At 37.2% G+C, this 19681-nt stretch overlaps 1 protein-coding gene across 1 annotated transcript in view; it reads right to left on the bottom strand.

Annotated features, from left to right (window-relative positions):
* ADAM7 (ADAM metallopeptidase domain 7) overlaps positions 1–19681 on the bottom strand; it is an 81136-nt gene that overhangs the window by 13568 nt on the left and 47887 nt on the right. Inside the window, exons 13-17 of the mRNA XM_006884914.1 lie at positions 15410–15584; positions 13612–13701; positions 8935–9130; positions 8414–8516; positions 6900–7086 (exon numbers count right to left, since the gene is read on the bottom strand). Coding sequence (XP_006884976.1) covers positions 6900–7086; positions 8414–8516; positions 8935–9130; positions 13612–13701; positions 15410–15584 — 751 coding nt within the window. The remainder of the gene's footprint in view (positions 1–6899; positions 7087–8413; positions 8517–8934; positions 9131–13611; positions 13702–15409; positions 15585–19681) is intronic.

Here is a 19681-nt window from a genome sequence, read left to right as displayed (position 1 = left end):
GTCAACTTGGAGAGAGGGAAGGGAGAGAGAGGGGGTAAAATGTGCAAAAATCAATGAATGAAAATTTTACTTTTCTGTAAACTTTTGTTAAAAATCACAATTAAAAAATTTTATTTGAAAAATAGTACAAATATAACTCCAACTACGTCCACTATTTTAATCAACCTTTCATTCTGATTTGATATAAGGTCATATGGTTGTTACTATAAAAATTAATATTTATATTTATGTTTGATAACTTTTAAGCTTATTTTCTAATAAATTTTACAATCAAAGCATTATTGATTTTGCATTTTACTTGGCACATTTCTAACTATTTTTAAAAATATTGAGTACTTCTTTAAGTTTTTAACTGTTTCTTTTACAAAGACCAGCTGTATACTATCCTTTGTTACCAGTTCCAAGATTTTTTTAAAGAACGTACAGATTTAATATATTTATATTTCATATGATAAATTATATATTAACCTAATAATTTTATATAATTTCTAATATTATAACTTTTTAGCTTGTCTTTTGGGCTTATCACTTTTCTTCAAAAGTTGTTTTTGTTTATAAAATGACATTATATTCAAATTTTTAGTTAAACCTTGATTGAGTTGAAGTACTTTAAACACATCTAATGAAAGAATTTTCATTAAGAAGTGTTAGCTTTTCTCTGTATAAAATTACAACTCTGCCATACTTTTTCCTTTTTTCCCCTCTCAGTTGACGTTGTCTATTACCAAATTGAGATTTTAAGTGTGTGAAAATATGATTATTCATTATTTTATGTATTTTTATAATTTTAATTACAAATCCTAATATCTAAAATTTATTCAAATATTCTACAAATCTGTTTGTTCATCACTATTTCTTTGAGTTCATATTTCTACATTTTAAGTTTGTAAACTAATTTCTCAGTTGGATAACTTCACCTTTTTTTTAGAATTTTTTTAATGCAACATATGTATTTTTTTACAGCATACTTTTCCCATTTAAGTTTTTCCCATTCATTCATTGTTGCACATTTTCCTCCCTTCCCCGCGCCCAGTTCACTTTTCTCTTTGAAAAGAGAAAAAGTTCTTTCATTGTTATACAATCCCCGTTCCCCGTCCTCCCCAAGTCCACTTTACTATGCATTTCTTCTTCTGGAATCTTGTCGCAAAAATAATATCTAATCATATATCCCTTTAAAATAGTTCTTTCCCTCATCTGTTTCAATGCCGTATACATTATTTATGCAGCCTGTGGATGTGAGGATGTTGCAAGGAGAGGCCAGTCATGCTTGCAAGGGTGGAGGAACAGTGCAAGAGAGGAAGATTCTTGATGAGATGAATTGATTCAATGACTGGGGTGATGGGGGTAAGTGTGTCAGAGATAATAAGATTGACACAGGACAGAGCAGAGTTTAGGGCTGCTGTACGTAGGATCGCTATGAGTGGCAGGTGATTAGACGGCACATTAACAACAACAACAACATACATTACTCTGTATATTATATAAATATGTACACACACATTTATTCAGTTTATGCATAAGGTGCTGCCAACATTAAGACAAGCAGTTCAAATCCACCAGCTGCTGTGTAGTTGAAAGACGGACAAAAGTTTGTGCAATTTACAGCCTCGGTGAACCCAGTGGAGGGTCATTTCTGACTTGATGGCAATGAGCTTTGCAATACATCATCCAAGTAGCTCTAGTGGTGTAGTCTGTGAGGAGTTGCACTACTAATACTAAGGCTGTTCAAATCCACTGGTAGCTCCTAGGGGACCAAGATAAGGCATCTCCTCCCACATGACTTACAAGCTCAGAAACTCACTGGAGGGTCAGCTATAAGTCATTTCCTACTCAATAATGGATAGTAAGCATTATTCTAAAGATTCCTGGTGGTGCAATAATAGATAAGCTCTCATTGTGTAATGAAATGTTGACCGTAAAATCTAGCCAGAGACTGTAGGAGAAAGACTTGGTTGACCTGGTTATCAAAAGCAAACCAATGAAAAACCTCACAGCCCCTGAGTCAATTACACTAACCTCAATTAGTTTTCTGAATCTGACACCTTTACAAAAAAAGATAGATCATTTTCCTCCTAAAATGTGGCTTTGGACTATTGACTTATTGAATAGCAGCCCAATACAAGCCTGTGCTACTACCAACATCAAGGATTGCCTAGCAATCTTTATGGGGCAGTTCTGCAGTTCTAGAGTCAAAATCAACCCAAGGGTATATAACATAACTCCGGGGAATATCAGAACAACAGCAACATAGAAACTACAGATTCTAACTCTTGGACCTCTATATGGCAGAGTAGACATTCCACATCATAAGGTTTTTAAGGGAATAAATTTTTGTGAGTACAAACTGTGACCTCTTTTGCTCCAGGAGCATTGATGAGTTGAACCCAGTGATCACTAATTTGGCAGCTGAGTGCTTTAACTACTATTCCACCAGAGCTCCTCAACAATGCATATTATGTGTGTGTTTTCTCCATCTTAAATTGTCTTAGTGCCATCCTATTGCTTTACTATTTGAATAATAGCTAGCTAGCTGTTCCCAAGATTTCTGTTCTGTGAAACTCTAACTCTTGCTAGAGTGTATCTTGGATTTCTTACTGCACAGAAGTATGATAACAGTCTGGTAATATTTTTTCTACATAATTTTTTCCTGAGGAAAAAAAATTATTTCTCTTTAAGATCATACACAATCAAACACACATAAAAACTTGTTAAACAAATTCTTGACATTCTTGCCAGAAAAGAAAGTCTAAGTGCTTTTATGATTTCTTTTTTCCTGATATTGAAAGGGGGTTTTAATTAAAACCTTCTTCAGCTAAGGGACAATTTTTATTAAGTTTTTCTTTTCTTCAACTCTGTTCCCTTGATTTAGAATTTTGGTGGTCTAGTGAGTCAGGAGGGAGCTGTGGGAGGAATAGTGATAAGGAGCTGTGTTAATAACTCCTCAGCAGTTTGAGTCCAACAACTGCTCCTTGGGAGGCACACACACCAATGGTGGGTAAGGAGTGGTGTTGGCAACACAAAGACGAATAGTTTGAATAGGAGTTGCTCTAGGGACAAAGATGGCCAGTCTCCTCCTGTGCAATTTATAACCTCTAAAAATCTACTGGATGATCTGCCTGGAGTCAGCAGCAACATTAAATCTATACTAGGTTTCTTAGAACTTTATTTATGCTTTTATTTTATTTCTTTTTTTTTTTTTTAAAAATCTGTATCATAGGTAGCTCTAGTGGCCTAATGACAAGAAGCTACACTGCAACTTCAGAGTTATGCGGTTTGAATCCACCAGATGCTCTGCTGGAGAAAGAGGGGCAATCTCCTTCTGTACCAGTCAGATCTAATTTGACAGTACACACACAAAAATAACAAAATAAAAATTAAAAAAATCTTTATCTTATTTTCCTGTGTTATGAGATTTAACTTCTCACTTATAGCTTACCACCCCTTCCTCCCTATAGCATTTCTTCTTTGGCCTTTGCCTTACTGCTCACATTACACATAATTCAACAATCACAGTTTATTTTTTAATTTAAAGGCAATGCTTCTTGATGTCCAAAAATTCCATTTTTAAAGATTGAATAGCCTTTTAAATCTTATTCATGATATTAATCTGAGTTTTGCTAAAGGTTTTCCTCTTTTTTAATGCATATTGATTTCACAGGGGGTTTATTATCTCTGATTCTCTGGACTTTTAAAATTTTTAAATATTACTGAATTATTTTAGGTAGGTTACTATTCCTTTTGGTTTATCCGTATAGAATGGATTTACTATATCTCTAATTGGTTATTGGGATAGATTATTTTAAAACTTAAATGACTTCCTCATACAAATTTTTCAGGCTTAGTTAAAAGAAGTCTCATTTTCATTTATCATATTCCTTTTGTTTAATAAAGAGAAAACGCCAGAGACAGTTTTGTACAAAGCTGCCATGCCAGTTATCAAATGAACAAAAGAACCAATGCCCTTTCTCCATTCACCCCTTAACACTTACTTCATCTTCTCTGGTCTCTTTTTACTTTCAATCTCCCATTCTCTATTTTCCTTTCGAACACCTCTCTCCCACTTCCTTCCCTTCTCTTGCAGCTAGTTTCTTAGTGTAACCAAGTGAAAGAGTCCCTGCTTTCTCTTTCTGTACCAAATTAAAATCTACCCAGAAGGAAGACATTATTTGTGAAATTAGAATCCTTTTTATGCATTTTAAGCCCAACACATCTAAAAATACTAACTCGATGTATAAAGGAAAAGAGGAAATTGTTAACTAGTGCCTTTGTGTTGCCTAAAGAGACAGGCACTTGCTCTGCATGAATGCCTTCATTAGGAGTCTGTCAAAGCACCGCAGCCACTGCATCAAGTGTAGGAAGGCTTTTCTGGAAAGAACAGGCACTCCACGTGCTGATGTACAGCTACAATGTTCACATATGGTCAAGGTCAGTTCCTTAGCAACTACTCTTTTATCAGCTTCCTTTTATTTTATACTTCACATTGGCTTTCTGAGGCTAAAGGAAAGAACAAATACCTCTTACATTTTAACTTGTTGACAGTCCTTGAACATTCTAATATTTGGTTGAATATACCTGAATTTCAAGTTCACATGCTTGAATTATCACAAATTTAAATATCTCAAAAGAACATAACAAAGTCTGTAGCAAAGAATATAGTATAGCCAATAGCGAACTATGCTGCTAATCCAAAGGTCACACCTCTCTGATGGTTCAAATCCATCAGCAGCTCCTCAAAATAAAGAGAGGCAATCTCCTCCCATGCTATTTACACCTTTGGAAACCTAGTGGAGAGCCAATTATGATTTGGTGCTGACTGGATGGTAATGAGAGCGATTGAGAATTAGCTCTCTCATTTTCTGGATACTCTAATAATTTTAATAAGAAAGTGTATAGTTTCAAAGCACTCTTTAAATGAAAATTTACTTTAGGTTTATTTGCTCAGTGCCAAGGAGTCAAATCTGACTCATAGAGACCCACTATTACATTTCCAAGACTATAAATCTCAACCTGAGAAGAGGGAAGACTACCCATTTTTCTCCCAAAAAGCAGCTGGTGAATTCAAACTGCTATGACACTTGGCCTTTTTGTTAGCAGTGCAACAACTTGAAGTGATAATTCTGTTTGTCTTTTTTCTTTAAAAATATCTATTTTCAACTTAATTTCTCTATAAATTTCTATAAATGCCTTTGACACATCTGTCAGATTTGAGGATTGTCATATAGACAGGAGGAATACATAACACAGAGAGAAATAATGCAGTTTCAAATAAGTTTTGTTAGTTTGCTTGGTTCTACAATCAACACTCTAGATACCAGCAGCCAGGAAATTAAAAGATGTTTTGCATTGGGAATGTCTGCTATCAGAGACCCCTCCAAAATACTGAAAAGCAACAATCTCAGTCTGGAGACTAAGGTGTTCCTGATTTAGGCCATGGTCTTTACAATTACTTGCAAAGCGTCAGAAAGCTAGACAATGACTAGAGATGGTAGATAGAAGGAGAATTGACGCCTTTGAGCTGTGATGCTGGAGAAGAGTATTGAATATACCATAGAAGACTAGGAAAACAAACATCCCAGAGAGGGTGAAACCAGGCTCTTTTGTGCATGCAAAGATTCTGAAGCTTTGTCTGACATAATTTGGATATGTTGCAAAGAGGGACCAGTCCTTGGAGAGGGATGCTATGCTTGGGAGGGTGGAGGGACAGCACAAGAGAGGAAAACCCTGGATGAGCTGGATTGATTCAGTGACTGGGGTAATGGGGGCAGGTGTATCAGAGACAATAAGATTGGCACAGGATAGAGCAGGCTTTAGGGCTGTTGTACATATGGTCACCAAGGAGTTGAAAGTGTTTCGACAGCACATAACAACAATAACAACAATCAAGAAATAACAAAATATGTGCTGTCTGTATATTCTCCTCATAAATGCAGATGTTTTAACAATATAAATGATAAAACTGTCATCTTGAAATTACAAACTCTTTCCAATCTAACATCATTCTACCTATGCAAACTCATTTCTTGCCCTTTCACTCAAAATACATTAACATTGTCACACATAAATAGGCCACACACGATTTACCTTTGTGAATGCTTCTTTATTAGAAGTCATTTTCCTCTTAGATATTTGGAGAAATCTTGGTCAAGTCAAAGCAGAAATGTCACCTGGTTTAAGGTGTCATTCCTTGTTCTAAAAGTCAAGTAAGTCACTTATTCCTCTTGAGTCCAAATACATATTGATCAGATCACTATGGACGAATTTATATTGATTTGTTCTATTTCATTTAATCTGTAAATTCTCCTGTTGGCTCATCCTCAGGGCACTGCGTAGTTATACTATTACCATAGTACATGCTCAGTAAATACCACTGAGTGAGTAAAAATGTATGGCTATGTAAAGCTGTTTTACTTAAGGAAGAAAAATAACATCCATGTCTATTATTTCTGTAGGGATCTCTGGTGGCTTTGGTAAGGAGCTGTAGCTGCCAACACAAAGGTATGTGGTTTGAATTCACCAGCTGCTCCACAGGAGAATGAAAGACAGTCAGCTCCTGTGCCATTTATTGTCTATGAAAACCTGCTAGGCAATCAGCTATGATTGGGTTCCCACTTGAAGCACCATCAACAGCACCCTTCCGTTTTAATAAATATCTTCTATACAATACCAATTAAGTGCATTGATAACAATTACATATTATTTGGTATAGAAAAGGTAAGCAAAATTGGTATTTATGAAAGCATAATTACTATTCTGATCCATTGTAAAAAAAAAACCCAAAAACTTATTGTATCCTGTATTCTTGTATATAGTCAAATCTAGAACTAATTGTTGGGTAAATAATTTTCTTTCAAGTGATTGAAGTAAGTAATTTAAACAAAATACTGTGCTTTTTATCTTACCATCCCATTTCCACATTTTGTTCCAGGAGCAACCAGGCCAATATCTTCAAAATGATGATGCAATAAAAAAGCTCTGCATTCAGCGGTTACATTCTGGTTTGGAACTTGAAGGTGAAAGGTCTTTTCTTCTCCCCAGCGAGGAGTGTGCAGTCCTCCAGCACAGTATATCTTTCCGCATTTGACGTCTCTGAAGGAGAATGAGCATATTCTCAGATTTGGGGCCAGAGGCACACTGTTAGCAGCGCGGTGGGCTATAAAGTGACTCGATCACTTTTCAGAGCCAGAGTTGTCAGCCAGTTGCAGAAGGGCCAAGAAGGGAAAGTAAACAGCTGGACCATCGATATCTTAACTGAAGTAAAGAGGTAGAGGATACTAATTGCTTTATAATTTCTCCTTGGCGGTTACACATTAAACAGGTCAGGTTCACTGAAGAATACGTTTTATTGATAATTTAAATTAGTGTAACTTTAGTCACACTGTTAAGATTTTCTTGTCTTTTTTTTTTTTTTTTTGCATGGAGCTAATCAGTTAGTTGGTTCTTACAATAAACCTTTTGGAATCGCTAGTATTCTATCTCCTATTTTAGAAATTAGGCAGCAACAGAAAGAAAATTACAAGTTTGTTCACATTTGCAGTTTTACATGACTTGGAATGGAACCTATAACTTGTTTGTTGTTTTCAGCTCAAGTCTAGATTGTGACACCTGAAAACAGTATTACCATATTGGTTAGAGACCTACTGGCCTGATTCAACCCATGTTTTCCTTATTTGACTTTAACTTCTGATTCTCTCTCTCTTTCAAATTTAACTTCTACTAGTCTTTCTCTTAAGCAGGAGTGGCATCCACTTCTGTACACAGCTTGCCTTGGGGAAACCCTGCAAATGTAGAGAAAGGATGAAAGTCATGCAACTGTCGAGGACTTTCCTTCATAGGGTCACTATGAATCGCCTGCAACTCGATGGCACTGAACAACAATAGTCTTTCTCTTGCTGGCATCCATGCTATCATTTCTGCTTCTTTTCCATATATTTTCTTATCTAGTTTCTGTGTCATCTATTTTCCCCCTTTTCTTTCCTTTTCCAGGGCTCCATCTGCCTTTTTTTGAATGTCTTAACTGTTCCTCATCTTTTCTCCTTCAATTTTTATTGTTGTGTACCGTTGAATCAGAATCTACTCATAGCTGACCCTCCAGCATGTTTTCAGAGGCAGTACACCACAAGGGTGGGGAATGCTTACCTCCCTCAGAGCAGCAGGTAGATTCGAACCATGTGCTTTTGGGTTGGCAGCACAGTCCCTTACCACTGGTCCTGCAGAGTTCCTGCACTTCTACCTAGTAGATCCCATATACAAATGTCATACCATTCTGACAGGGATATGTCCTCGCACTCTTCCTACTCTAGTCCCTTCCTCATCTTCTCAGTGAAAAAGAGGTTAGCAGCTGACAGAGCAATGGTCACAGTGATTTTGCAAAACACGGTTCGAGGGCACTTGACCTTCTTCATTTGGTACTTACTTCTCTTCACAGGATATGAAGTTGTTTTTCACATTTTTGCAATATCCAAATGCATTTCCTTTTTTATTCATCTTATAGCAGATATCATGACTTCCTTTTGCTCCTGGAGTCCAAAATAATTTGATAAGAGTGAAAGAATGAAAAAATGAATATCATGAACCCTGAAAGACCTTACTTTTTCTTAGATGACAGAACTTTCAGTACTTGTGCTAGTGTTTAAAACAGATGGGATAACTATATCTACATGACCGTTTCAGAAGTCTTAGTAAGGACAGTAGACATGACAAGGTAACAAAGACACATAGCCTGCACATCGAGCTAATCAATTCGCATTAGAGGAAAGGGCAAAGTTATGAAACCCACATCCAGACAATTGCTATGAAACTGAGCTTATAAGAATGCTACAAAAAGTACAATTTCCAAGCTTAACCCAAATTCCAGCAGAAATATATTAGAGGAATAAAGATTACTGGGTTTTTTTTTTTTTTTTTCCTCAACCATGCACAGTTACAATCTCTCACCATCATCAAACAATTCAGAGCACTGATCATCCCGGGTGGGACACTTTCCCATAAAGCAGTAGCCTTCTTCATTCTTGCAGGGGACTCCGTTCACTTGGAATCGGTCCATTGGGCATGTGGGTGAGTGACCAGTGCACACTTCAGGAAAATCACATTCGTCTTTTGCTGGTCTGCACACAGACCCTGCACGTTTCAGCTGTTGAGGAAAAACAAGGACTAAAGTTGGGGCACTTGAGTTAGTTCAGAATGATTCAGTAGGTGAACAGATATTTGAAACACTTGATTTATCTGTAACAGCCTCTGCAGAAGGATCATAATGTCCTCCCATTCATTTGTTATTATTCTTAAATGTGTTTGTTTGTATACAACATTAGGTATAACAAGGGACTGTTTTTGGCATTTCCTATTGGAATAACGTTGGACTGAGTTGGAATAGACATAACATAGAGAAATAGACAGGTATTCTCTCTTCTCATTATCTCTTGATCCAGTTTATCCTTTTATCACTCTATTCACCCCTATCCTTACACAACTGGGGAGATCTACATATAAGAGGAAATTTTAATTCCTGTATAATTAAACATCTCCAAGTGAGCTGGGAACAATATTCTGATTCTCATTGCTGTAGAGAACTGAATGGAGATAGTCCTCAATTCAGTCATTCCTTACTTATCCATGTTGGGTTCCAGAGAAATTTAAAGATGATTAAAACAAGCCTTTTTTGTTATGAGTTCACAAATCTAGTGGAGTGGAAAAGTATTGATAAATTAGAGACCTGAGATTTGGACTTTTGTAATCTTCCTAAGAAATATTTTCCAAATCACTAAACTCTATCTCATTCCAACTCCGATATAATTTCTCTTCTGGGCATTGTTGTTTTCAGTGACATCAAGTTGATTTCTAAGCTACTTTTCTCCTTAAGTTGTAGCAGTACTATGAACTCATAGCTACAGAGCTGAACTTAGTCCTGTCCGTCACCATCCTCCTGATCTGGGTCATGCTCAAGCCCATTTCTAGTAGTCGTTAGGTCAATTCATCTAACTGACAGTGTTCTTCTTTCCCACCAGTCCTCTACTTTTCCCAGCATCATGTCCTTTCTGAAGATTGGCTCCTCCTGAAAATGTGTTCAAAGTAAGTGAGGTGAAATTTTACCTTTAAGGACTACTCTTTTACACTTCCTTCAAGAGAGATTTATTTGTTTTTTGAAAGTCCATTGTATGTTCAGTACTCTTTGTCAACATCACAATTTAAAGCAATTGACTGTCCTTTGGTCACTTTCATTCATTGTCCAACTTTCAGACAAATAGGAAGCCACTGAAAGTGCTCTGGCTTGGATCAAGTAAGTCTTAACTTGTTTCTCTTTAGAACTTAGAATAAATCTTTGATACCAGATTTCCCTAATGCAACACATCTTTTGGTTTCTTGACGGCTGCTACCAAGGGTGTTGAGTCTCGATAACTCCAATCTTTTCTTCACCTGCCATGATGTTGGTATATTGGTACAATGGTGAAGATTTTTGTTTTCTTGATGTTGAAAAGCAATCTATGTTGAAGACTATTGTCTCTGATATTCTTCAACATGTGCTTCAAGTTTTCTTCACTTTCTGCAAACTTGTGTCATCTGCATCACACAGGTTGTTGATGAGTCTTCCTCCAGTCCTGAGGCTACATTCTTCTATATGGTCCAGCTTCTCAGATGATTTGCTCAGTATTCAGAGTGAATGGGTATATTGAATGGCTATATTGATGTGTACCTTTACTGATTTTATGCCATACAATGTTCCTTTGTTCTATTCAGATAACTGCTTCTTGGTCATGAATATATTTTCACATTCTCCTCAATACTATTCATAATTGATTATTATCCACACAAACACTTTTTCAAAGTCAATAAAACAAAAGTGAACGTCTTTCCGGTATCTGTTTTCAGATCCATCTAACGTCATCTATGATATTCCTTGTGCCATGTCCCCTTCTGAATCCAGCTTGAATTTCTGGAAGTTCCATGTTACTGATTTGTTTAAGCTCATTTATAATAATCTTCATTATTTGCATGTGATATTAATGTTATTGTTCAATAATTTCCACAGTCTGTTAAATCATGCTGCTTGGGAATGAGACCAAATGTATATCTCTTTCAGTCAGTTGGCCAGTTATGTCTTCCAAATTTCGTGGCACAGAATGGTGGGTATGTGCAGGGATTGGATCTATTAGTTGAAATATGTCATTTAGGATCCCATCAACTCCTGGGGCTTTATATTTTCCAATGTTGTTGTTGCTGTTATGTGCCATGAGTCATTTGCGACTCATATCGACCCCATGTACAACAGCCCTAAACCGTGCTCTATCCTGTGCCAACCTCATTGCCTCTGAAACACCCATCCCGAGTACCCCAGTCACTGAATCAATCCACCTCATAGAGGGTCTTCCCCTCCTGTGCTGTCCCTCTACTCTACCCAGCATGATGTCCCTCTCCAAAGACCTGTCTCTACTTACAACATGTCCAAAATATGTCAGACGAAGCCCCAGAATCCTTACCTCCAAGGAGCAGCCTGGTTTAATCCTCTCTACGATGAATCTGTTTGTTTTCTTTGGCAGTCTATGGTACATTCAATACTCTTCTCCAGCACCACAACTCAAAGGCGTCAATTCTACTTCTATCCTCCCTAGTCATTGTCCAAATCTCTGATGCATAACAAGTGATTGCAAAAACCATGGCCTGTATCAGGCGGACCTTAGTCTCCAGAGAGACACTGTTGCTCTTGAGTATTTTGGAGAGGTCCCTAACTGCAGACTTTCCCATCGCAATACGTTTTTTTATTTCCTGGCTACTGGTGCCAAGAGTGTTGACCGTGGAGCCGAGCAAACTGAAGCTGTGAACAATCTCAATCTCTTCGCCATCCATCCTGATGCTACCTATTGGCCCAGTGGTGAGAATTTTTGTCTTCTTGACATTGAACCTCAGTCCATATTGACGGCTACAGTCCTTGACCTTCTGCAGTAAGTGCATGAGATATTTTCCAATATCTTTAGTGAATTTGAACTTCTTCCTTAATTTCCATTGGCTTTTGAACATATATTTAGAAGCAAGAGTGACATCCACTTCCTAACAACTTGTCTCTGGAAACTCTATGAAATTTGATAAATGATGATAGTTAAAGAAAGACGTCAGGACTTTTGTTCATATAGTCACTGTTAGTCGTGCTCATCTCAATGGCAATCAACAACAACAACAACTTAAGCTTATGCTACATTCTGAAATATTTCACTCTCAGCCTGGTCTTTTTGGTACAGTGATGCTGTGTATTTCTTCCATCTTCCTGTGAGGCTTTCTGAATCATTCAAGGTTTTTCCAATAGCATATCTCAGTACTGCAACTCAAGGCTTGTATTTGCGTTTCATTTCTTTCAGCGTAAGAAATTCTAAGTGAGTTCTCTCCTTTGATTCTCTAATTCCATCTCTTTGTACATTATATGACTTTGCTATGTCTTCTCGAGCTGCCCTTTGAAATCTTCTGCTCATCCTTTACTTTGACATTTCTTCCAGTTGCTTCGGCTTATTGATGCCGTATTGTGATTTTCATCGTTTCTTCATATTTGGGTTTTTTTCCTCCTCTGTCCATGTAAATGACCTTTTGGTCTATTCATGTATGATATCCTTGATAAAAACTCACCTGGAGAAGTCTTTAATTTCCTTATTTTTCACTTTAAGTTGTTGGTATGTATATTTTTAATAATAATTGTATTAATAGATCTACCTTGTGTGCATTTGGATAGTATCGTATATCTCACAAAATTGTATTTAAAGATAAATCTTGAAATGGTCTTTTTTGCCAATGAATACCACACAAGTCTTTCTCAGTTATTCATTCCCAGCATAGTAGATTATATGGTTATTTGATTCAAAGGGGAGGATACCAGTTTATCTCAGCTCACTAATGCCTAGCATGACAGTATGCATTTTTTATGACTTTCAGTTCTCCTGGATTCATATTTTGTACATTCCATGTTCTAATTATGAATATATGTTTGCATTTCTAGTTTTGCCACAACAGCAAATGAAGGTCATTCATTAGATGAGAGTTTTACTTCATCACCAAAGCAGAGTCTATAGTAAACTCTACTTTTAAGAGGTAAATCTTCCCCAGTCACATTGTGAAAGACTTCCAACCTAAGGGACTATATCCAACACTGTTCTGCAGAGTCCATTAGATTTCAAAGTCCTGTTATTTCAGAAGCAAAATGGTCACTCCTTTTCTTAGTGTATCTTAGATTGGAAGCTTCACTGAAACCTGTCTACCATGGGTGACCTTGCTGGTATCTGAAATACTGAGTACATAACTCCCATCATTACAGCAACAGGCAAGCCACCACACTATGGTAAACTGACACACAATGGCAAACTGAACGGTGTACACTGCTGTTAAGATACTGAATTTCTTCCCACCTGTGAAATTGGGAATTATTTCAAAAGGGGTATCAATAGTACTTATCAAGTGAAAGTAGCTGTTCCACTCCCCAGAATCCAGCACAGCTCAGAAGTCAGAACATCCCAGAAGAGACTTTGTTATGCAATAACAAGCATAGCCTAATTCTGAAATCATTAGTATAGGATGCAATGGTAAGAGATCTTTTCCTTCCTATGTATGCTTAACCTTGACCTAGAAAAAGGGTCTTACCTGACATGATTCACAGCATTCTCCTTCTGCACAAGTAAACCCTGGCTTCAACATACATTTGTCTGCTACACAACATGGATTATTGCATTCCTAGGCAATAATAAAAAATGAAACATCAGAAATTTGTTTCCAGTATGGCTCCTGTTTGCATATTTAATTCTTTGTATAATTTAACAAAATTTATCCCTGAGTAAGGGAACTCACATGACATAGGATGTCATATTTTAGGGTATCATACTATTAATCCAAAAGCAATAGTTCTCTGATGGTTCAATTACCAGCATCACCACAGGAGAAAGATAAGTAATCTTCAGTGCAATTTACAGGCTAAGAAAACTCACTGGAGGGTTATCTATGTTTTGGATAACTTAAGAGCAATGAGAATGAGATTTATCTATAAGAGATAAGTGTGAAGACATGTTTTTTGGCTATGATAACCATATAAAGATTACTTCTTGTAACTGGTGTTTGGAATAGTCTATATTCTTCTTTCACTGCTATCCAGTATCCCATAGCAAATGAATGGACCCACATGGGAAAAATAGCATAAAGTTTGTGACTTTCCATCCTCCTCATGACTTCTATTGCTTCCCTGTGGTGGTGGTGGTGGTGATGATGATGATGTTAAAAAATTGTTGTGAGATAACACAACTTCTGAAGATCTGATTGTATGTTTCACTCCTGACTCCAGTTATTTTGAGATGACCTTTCTTTTTCTCGATGTATCACTAATTATTGTAGATATTCACTTAGGCAGTTTGAATCCATTAGTGGCTCTATGGAGAAAGATGAACAATCTCTTCTCATTTGGACAATCTGCAGTCTCAGAAACCCAGTGGAGGGTCAATGGAGCTGTGAGTGAGTTTTGACTTGATGACAGTGAGTTTGAGAGTAAATCACCATGTGGACTGTAATCATGGAGTCTCAATCATATTCCAGTCAGACCTCTTTTGAATTGGACAGTGTCTAGCGTGGAGATAATAAAACTGTGGTCCTCTGATAGCACTAGCACTATCTTGGATTTCTTTACAGGAAAACAGAATTTCAATCATGCTTCAGACTTCAATGAATCAGAATTTTAACAACATTTCCAAGTGAGTCACGTGGACCTCAAAATTCAAGAAGAATATTTGCCATATGATAAGTTCTTGAAAAGAAGAACTATTTTTAGTGCCATTTTGACCTCTGTGCACGGTTACTTGGCGTCCTCTCATACCACACATTAAAGGCCTATTTGCGTCTACGGGGTGTGGGTGGGGGAATGAGTAGCTATTTTTGTGTAGTAGATTAGGAGTTCTTTTAAATTTTGCCTCAAAACCTTATTGTAAATGTTCCAGAGACCAAGCTGGCAATAAACAGGTGACAGGTTAAAAGGTTTCTGCTCTAATAAGAAAGAGCCTTCTAATAACTTGAACTATCCTGCTGTGATACAGACATCCTCATAAAAATTGAGTTAAACTCAGATCTCAAACTGTGAGAGATTTTGAGGAGGAGATTCTGACTGGGCATGAGAAATTAGACTAATTGACATCTATGGGCCCTTCTCACAAGTAAAGCCAGTTAGTATAAAAGCAAAGCAAATGAGATGCTGCTGATCTTCAGAAAGATGATTATGTATGATTGATGACTTGGTAAAAAGGCTTGCAACGTGACTATCTCAACAGCTTGCTTCTAAATGAAAACAAAATATGCCGTTTTTAAAGCTTTATAAGGAACACTGTGATTAATAGCTCTATACCTGCTGGTTTCTACCTAAGCATAAAGTTTATCATTTAAAAAGGACATAATTTTCAAATACCTGAACAGAGCCACAATCACACTCTTCTCCTTCATCCAGCTTCTTGTTTCCACAATGTGGAAAACTATTTAACTTCTCAGAAAATGCAATATTAGACATGCACGTCGGCTTATAATCCTTCAGATATTTCAGGAATTGGTTTTTGTTGCATTTACTAAATTTTACTGCAGGTATGCTAGAGACAAGATGAGTTTAAAAAATAATGTGAATGTATAACAATAGAGCAACAGTCAACATTTTTATGAAGAATTTAGAAATAACAATTATGAATGCCAAATTCTAAAATTTCAGTAGCATCTCTTTCCTTCACTGTTAGGGCAGAATGATAACTGGATTCTTTAATATAGGAAAAGTCACAGACTCACAACCAACATAAACCACATTTGTGATAATACTCTGAGTCTATATATTCCAGCAGACCTCTCCAAGATTCTACAATTTTAGATTAATAGTTGGCCATTGCTATTATTTTTATTAATTTATCTTATAATAACATATGCACTTGCTTACCACCCATACATTTTAAGTTTCTTATGGCAGAAACTACAGCCATTGAACTTTTAAAAAAGTCACCACTAGTTAACATGGCATCTGGTACAGAGTTGCTGTAGTTACGTGCTGTCAAGTTGAATACCGCTCCGTGACCCTATGAACAGCTAACTTGAAATCTCCCCTATCCTATGCCATCCTCATCATCTCTGACACACTAATGCACCTTGCTGAAGTCACTGTGTCTATTCATCTGGTTATAAGTTCTTCCTTTCTTTCACTGACCCTCCATCTTTTCAAGCATGAAACTCCTTTCCAAGAATGACCTCACCCAGCTACATGCCCAAAGTAAGAAAGATGAAGTTTTATCATCTTTGTCTCAAAAAAGCATTCTGGTTGCACTTTATTCAAGAAATACCTGTTTATTCTTTTGGCCATCCATGGGATATTTAATACTCTTCTCTATCACCACAACTCAAAGGCATCAATTCTTTTTCTGCATTCCTTATTCATTGTCCAGCTCTCTGATGCATAGTAAGTGATTGAGAAGACCACAGCCTGAATGAGGCACACCTTAGTCTTCAAACTGACATCACTGCTTTTCAGCATTTTTAAAGAGATCCCTGACAGCAGACTTGCCCAATGCATTTATCTCATGAGTTTCCTGACTGCTGGTACCAGAGGTATTGCTTATTGATCCAAGAAAGAGAAAATAATTGATAGTTTGATCCTTCCTCCATCTATTCTAACATTTATTGTTGATCCTGTGGTGAGGATCTTTGTTTTCTTGATATTGAGATGGAATCCATACCAAAGGCTGTATAGTCCTTGATCTTCTGCAGCAAGTATTTCATATCCTCCTCACTTTCAGCAAGCAAAATGTGTTAACTGCACAGTGCAGGTTTTTGATGAATTTACCTCCAATCTTGGTGCCACATTTTTCTTCATAGAGTCAAGTTTCTCAAATTATTTTTTAAGGATACAGATTGAACAAGTATGGATAAAGGATAAAATACTGACGCACCTCCTTTCTGATTTTAACATGTAATGTTCCCTTGATCTGTTTGGACAGTAGCCTCATCGTCTAGGTATAGATTCCTTATAAACAGAATTAAGTATTTTGGGATACCTATTCTTCTCAAGGTTAGCCATAATTTGTTACTATTCACACAGCCAAATGCCTTTCTAGAGTCAATAAAACACAAATAGATATTTTTCTGATATTCTCTGCTTTCAACAATAATAGCTTGAACTTCTGGTAGTGGTCAGTGTACTATTCTAGGCATTTTTCAATGATCTTCAACAACATTTTGCTTGTTGTTGTTAAGTGTTGTATAGATGCCTGTAATTCATAGCGACCCCATGAACAATGGCTCTGAGCCCTGCTTTATCCTGGCCCGATTTTACCATCTCTATCACACCTTTCCTCATTATCCCAGTTACTGTGTCAATCAATCTCATACAGGGAATTCCTCCTTTCAAGTATGATGTCCTTCTCCAAGGACTGTTCCCTCAGGGCAACATGCTCAAAGTATGTGAGAAAGAGCCTCAAAAGCCTTGCCTTCAAAGAACAGATTGACATCACCATCTTCAAGACAGACCTATTATATCTTTTGGTAGTCTATGGTATGTTCAATATTCTTCTCCAGCACCACAATTCAAAGGCATCAATTCTTCTGTCCTCATGAGATATTAATGAAAGTGTTTGATAATTTCCACATTCTGTTAGATCACCTTTCTTGAGAATGAGGGGCCGTGTTGTGGCCTTCTAAGTTTGCTGGCATAAACTGGTGAGCACATCCACCAGTCTCTGTTTCTGTGAGTTGAAGGAAGTCAGTTGGTACCCTAGTCCTAGGATAGCTCTTGTTCATATGGTTGTTGTAGTTGTTGTTGTTATGTGCCGTCAAGTTGCTTGCTACTCACAGCGACCCTATGTACAAGAGTCCTAAACCCTCCTCTATCCTGTGCCAATCGCAGTGCCTCTGACACACCCATCCCGATTATACCAGTCACTGAATCAATCCACCTCATAGAGGGTCTTCCCCTTCTGTGCTGTCCCTCTATCCTCCAAAGCATGATGTCCCTCTCCAAGGACCTGTCTCTCCTTACAACATGCCCAAAGTATGTCAGACGAAGCTTCAGAATCCTTGCCTCCAAGGAGCAGCCTGGTTTAACCCTTTGCAGGGTGAATCTGTTTGTTTTTTTGGCAGTCCAGGATACATTCAATACTCTTCTCCAGCACTACAGCTCAAAGGCATCAATTCTCCTTCTATCCTCCTTGGTCATTGTCCAATTCTCTGATGCATAACAAGTGATTGCAAAGACCATAGCCTGTATCAGATGAACCTTAGTCTCCAGAGAGACACCATTGCTCTTCAGTGCTTTGGAGAGGACCCTAACAGCAGACTTTCCCATCACAATACGTTTTTGATTTCCTGGCTACTGGTGCCAAGAGTGTTGACCGTGGAGCCAAGCAGACTAAAGTGATTAACAATCTCAATCTCTTCACCATCCATCCTGATGCTGCCAGTTGGTCCAGTGGTAAGAATCTTTGTCTTCTTGACATTGAGCTTCAATCCATACTGAAGGCTATAGTCCTTGGTCCTCTGCAGCAAGCATTTCAGGTCCTCCTCAGTTTCAGCAAGCAGTTGTGTCATCTGCATAACGCAGATTGTTAATAGATCTTCTACCAATCCTGGAGCCACACTTCTCCTCATAGAGCCCAGCCTCCCGGATAATCTGCTCTGCATACAGGTTGAAAAGGTATGGAGACAAGACACATCCCTGGCTTACGCACTTCCCAATTTTGAACCATGCAGTGTTTCCCTCCTCTGTTCTGATGACACTCAGATATACATTCTTCAGGTATTAACTGCTTTCACCTAAGATCCATCTAACATCAGCTACAATATCCCTAGTACCACGATCGCTTCTAAACTCAGCCTGGACTTCTGGCAGTTCTCTGCAGATGAGCTGTTCCAGTCATTTTTGGATAATCTTCAGTAAAATCTTGCTTGCGTGTGAAATCAATAATATTGTTCTGTAGTTTCCACACTTTGCTGGGTCACCCTTCTTTGGAATGGGAACAGGTACTTCCTGAACTTTTTCAATGTCAACTAATTATGTTTGATATAGCAAGTCTGTGTATTCCTTCTAAGTGACAAATAATGTAAAACTAGGTTTATAATGTAAAACTGAGTGTTTATTCTAGAAACTTTGTTAGATGCTTTAGCTACTTGACTTCATTTTATTGTTGTTTAGAAACACTGATTATCATCAAATCACTTCATTCTCTGCAGTGCTATATTAGATACTGTGAAGTTAACTGAGACTTAGACATGGTAAAAATATTTTCAGTATGACATAGGAATTCTAGACATTCATTCATTCTGTATCAACTAATTTGTAGGTAGAAGTGATAATTCAAAAATACAATACTCTCTTTTCAAGCAAGAAACCTAGATTCAGATTTGACTAATGTATCTCATGCACAGTCACCACTATAGGTATGTTAATGACAGCAAGTGTGTTTCTGGAGTCCTGGTAACACAGCTGTTAAGTATTCAATTGCTAATAGCAGAGCTGACAATTTGAATCTGCCAGTGACTCCATGGGAGAAGACATTTTTAAAGATTACAGCTTTGGAAACCTGATCAGACCTATTCTAATCTAATCCTATTCTAATCTAATCCTATTCTAATCTAATCCTATTCTATTCTATTCTATTCTATTCTATTCTATTCTATTCTATTCTATTCTATTCTATTCTATTCTATTCTATTC

The sequence above is a fragment of the Elephantulus edwardii genome, unplaced genomic scaffold (assembly GCF_000299155.1).
Source record: "Elephantulus edwardii isolate Elephantulus edwardi_28Jun2011 unplaced genomic scaffold, EleEdw1.0 scaffold00038, whole genome shotgun sequence".
Classification (NCBI taxonomy): Eukaryota; Metazoa; Chordata; class Mammalia; order Macroscelidea; family Macroscelididae; genus Elephantulus; species Elephantulus edwardii.
The sequence above is the reverse complement of the archived record's forward strand: the minus strand, read 5'-3'. Positions and strand labels throughout refer to the sequence as shown.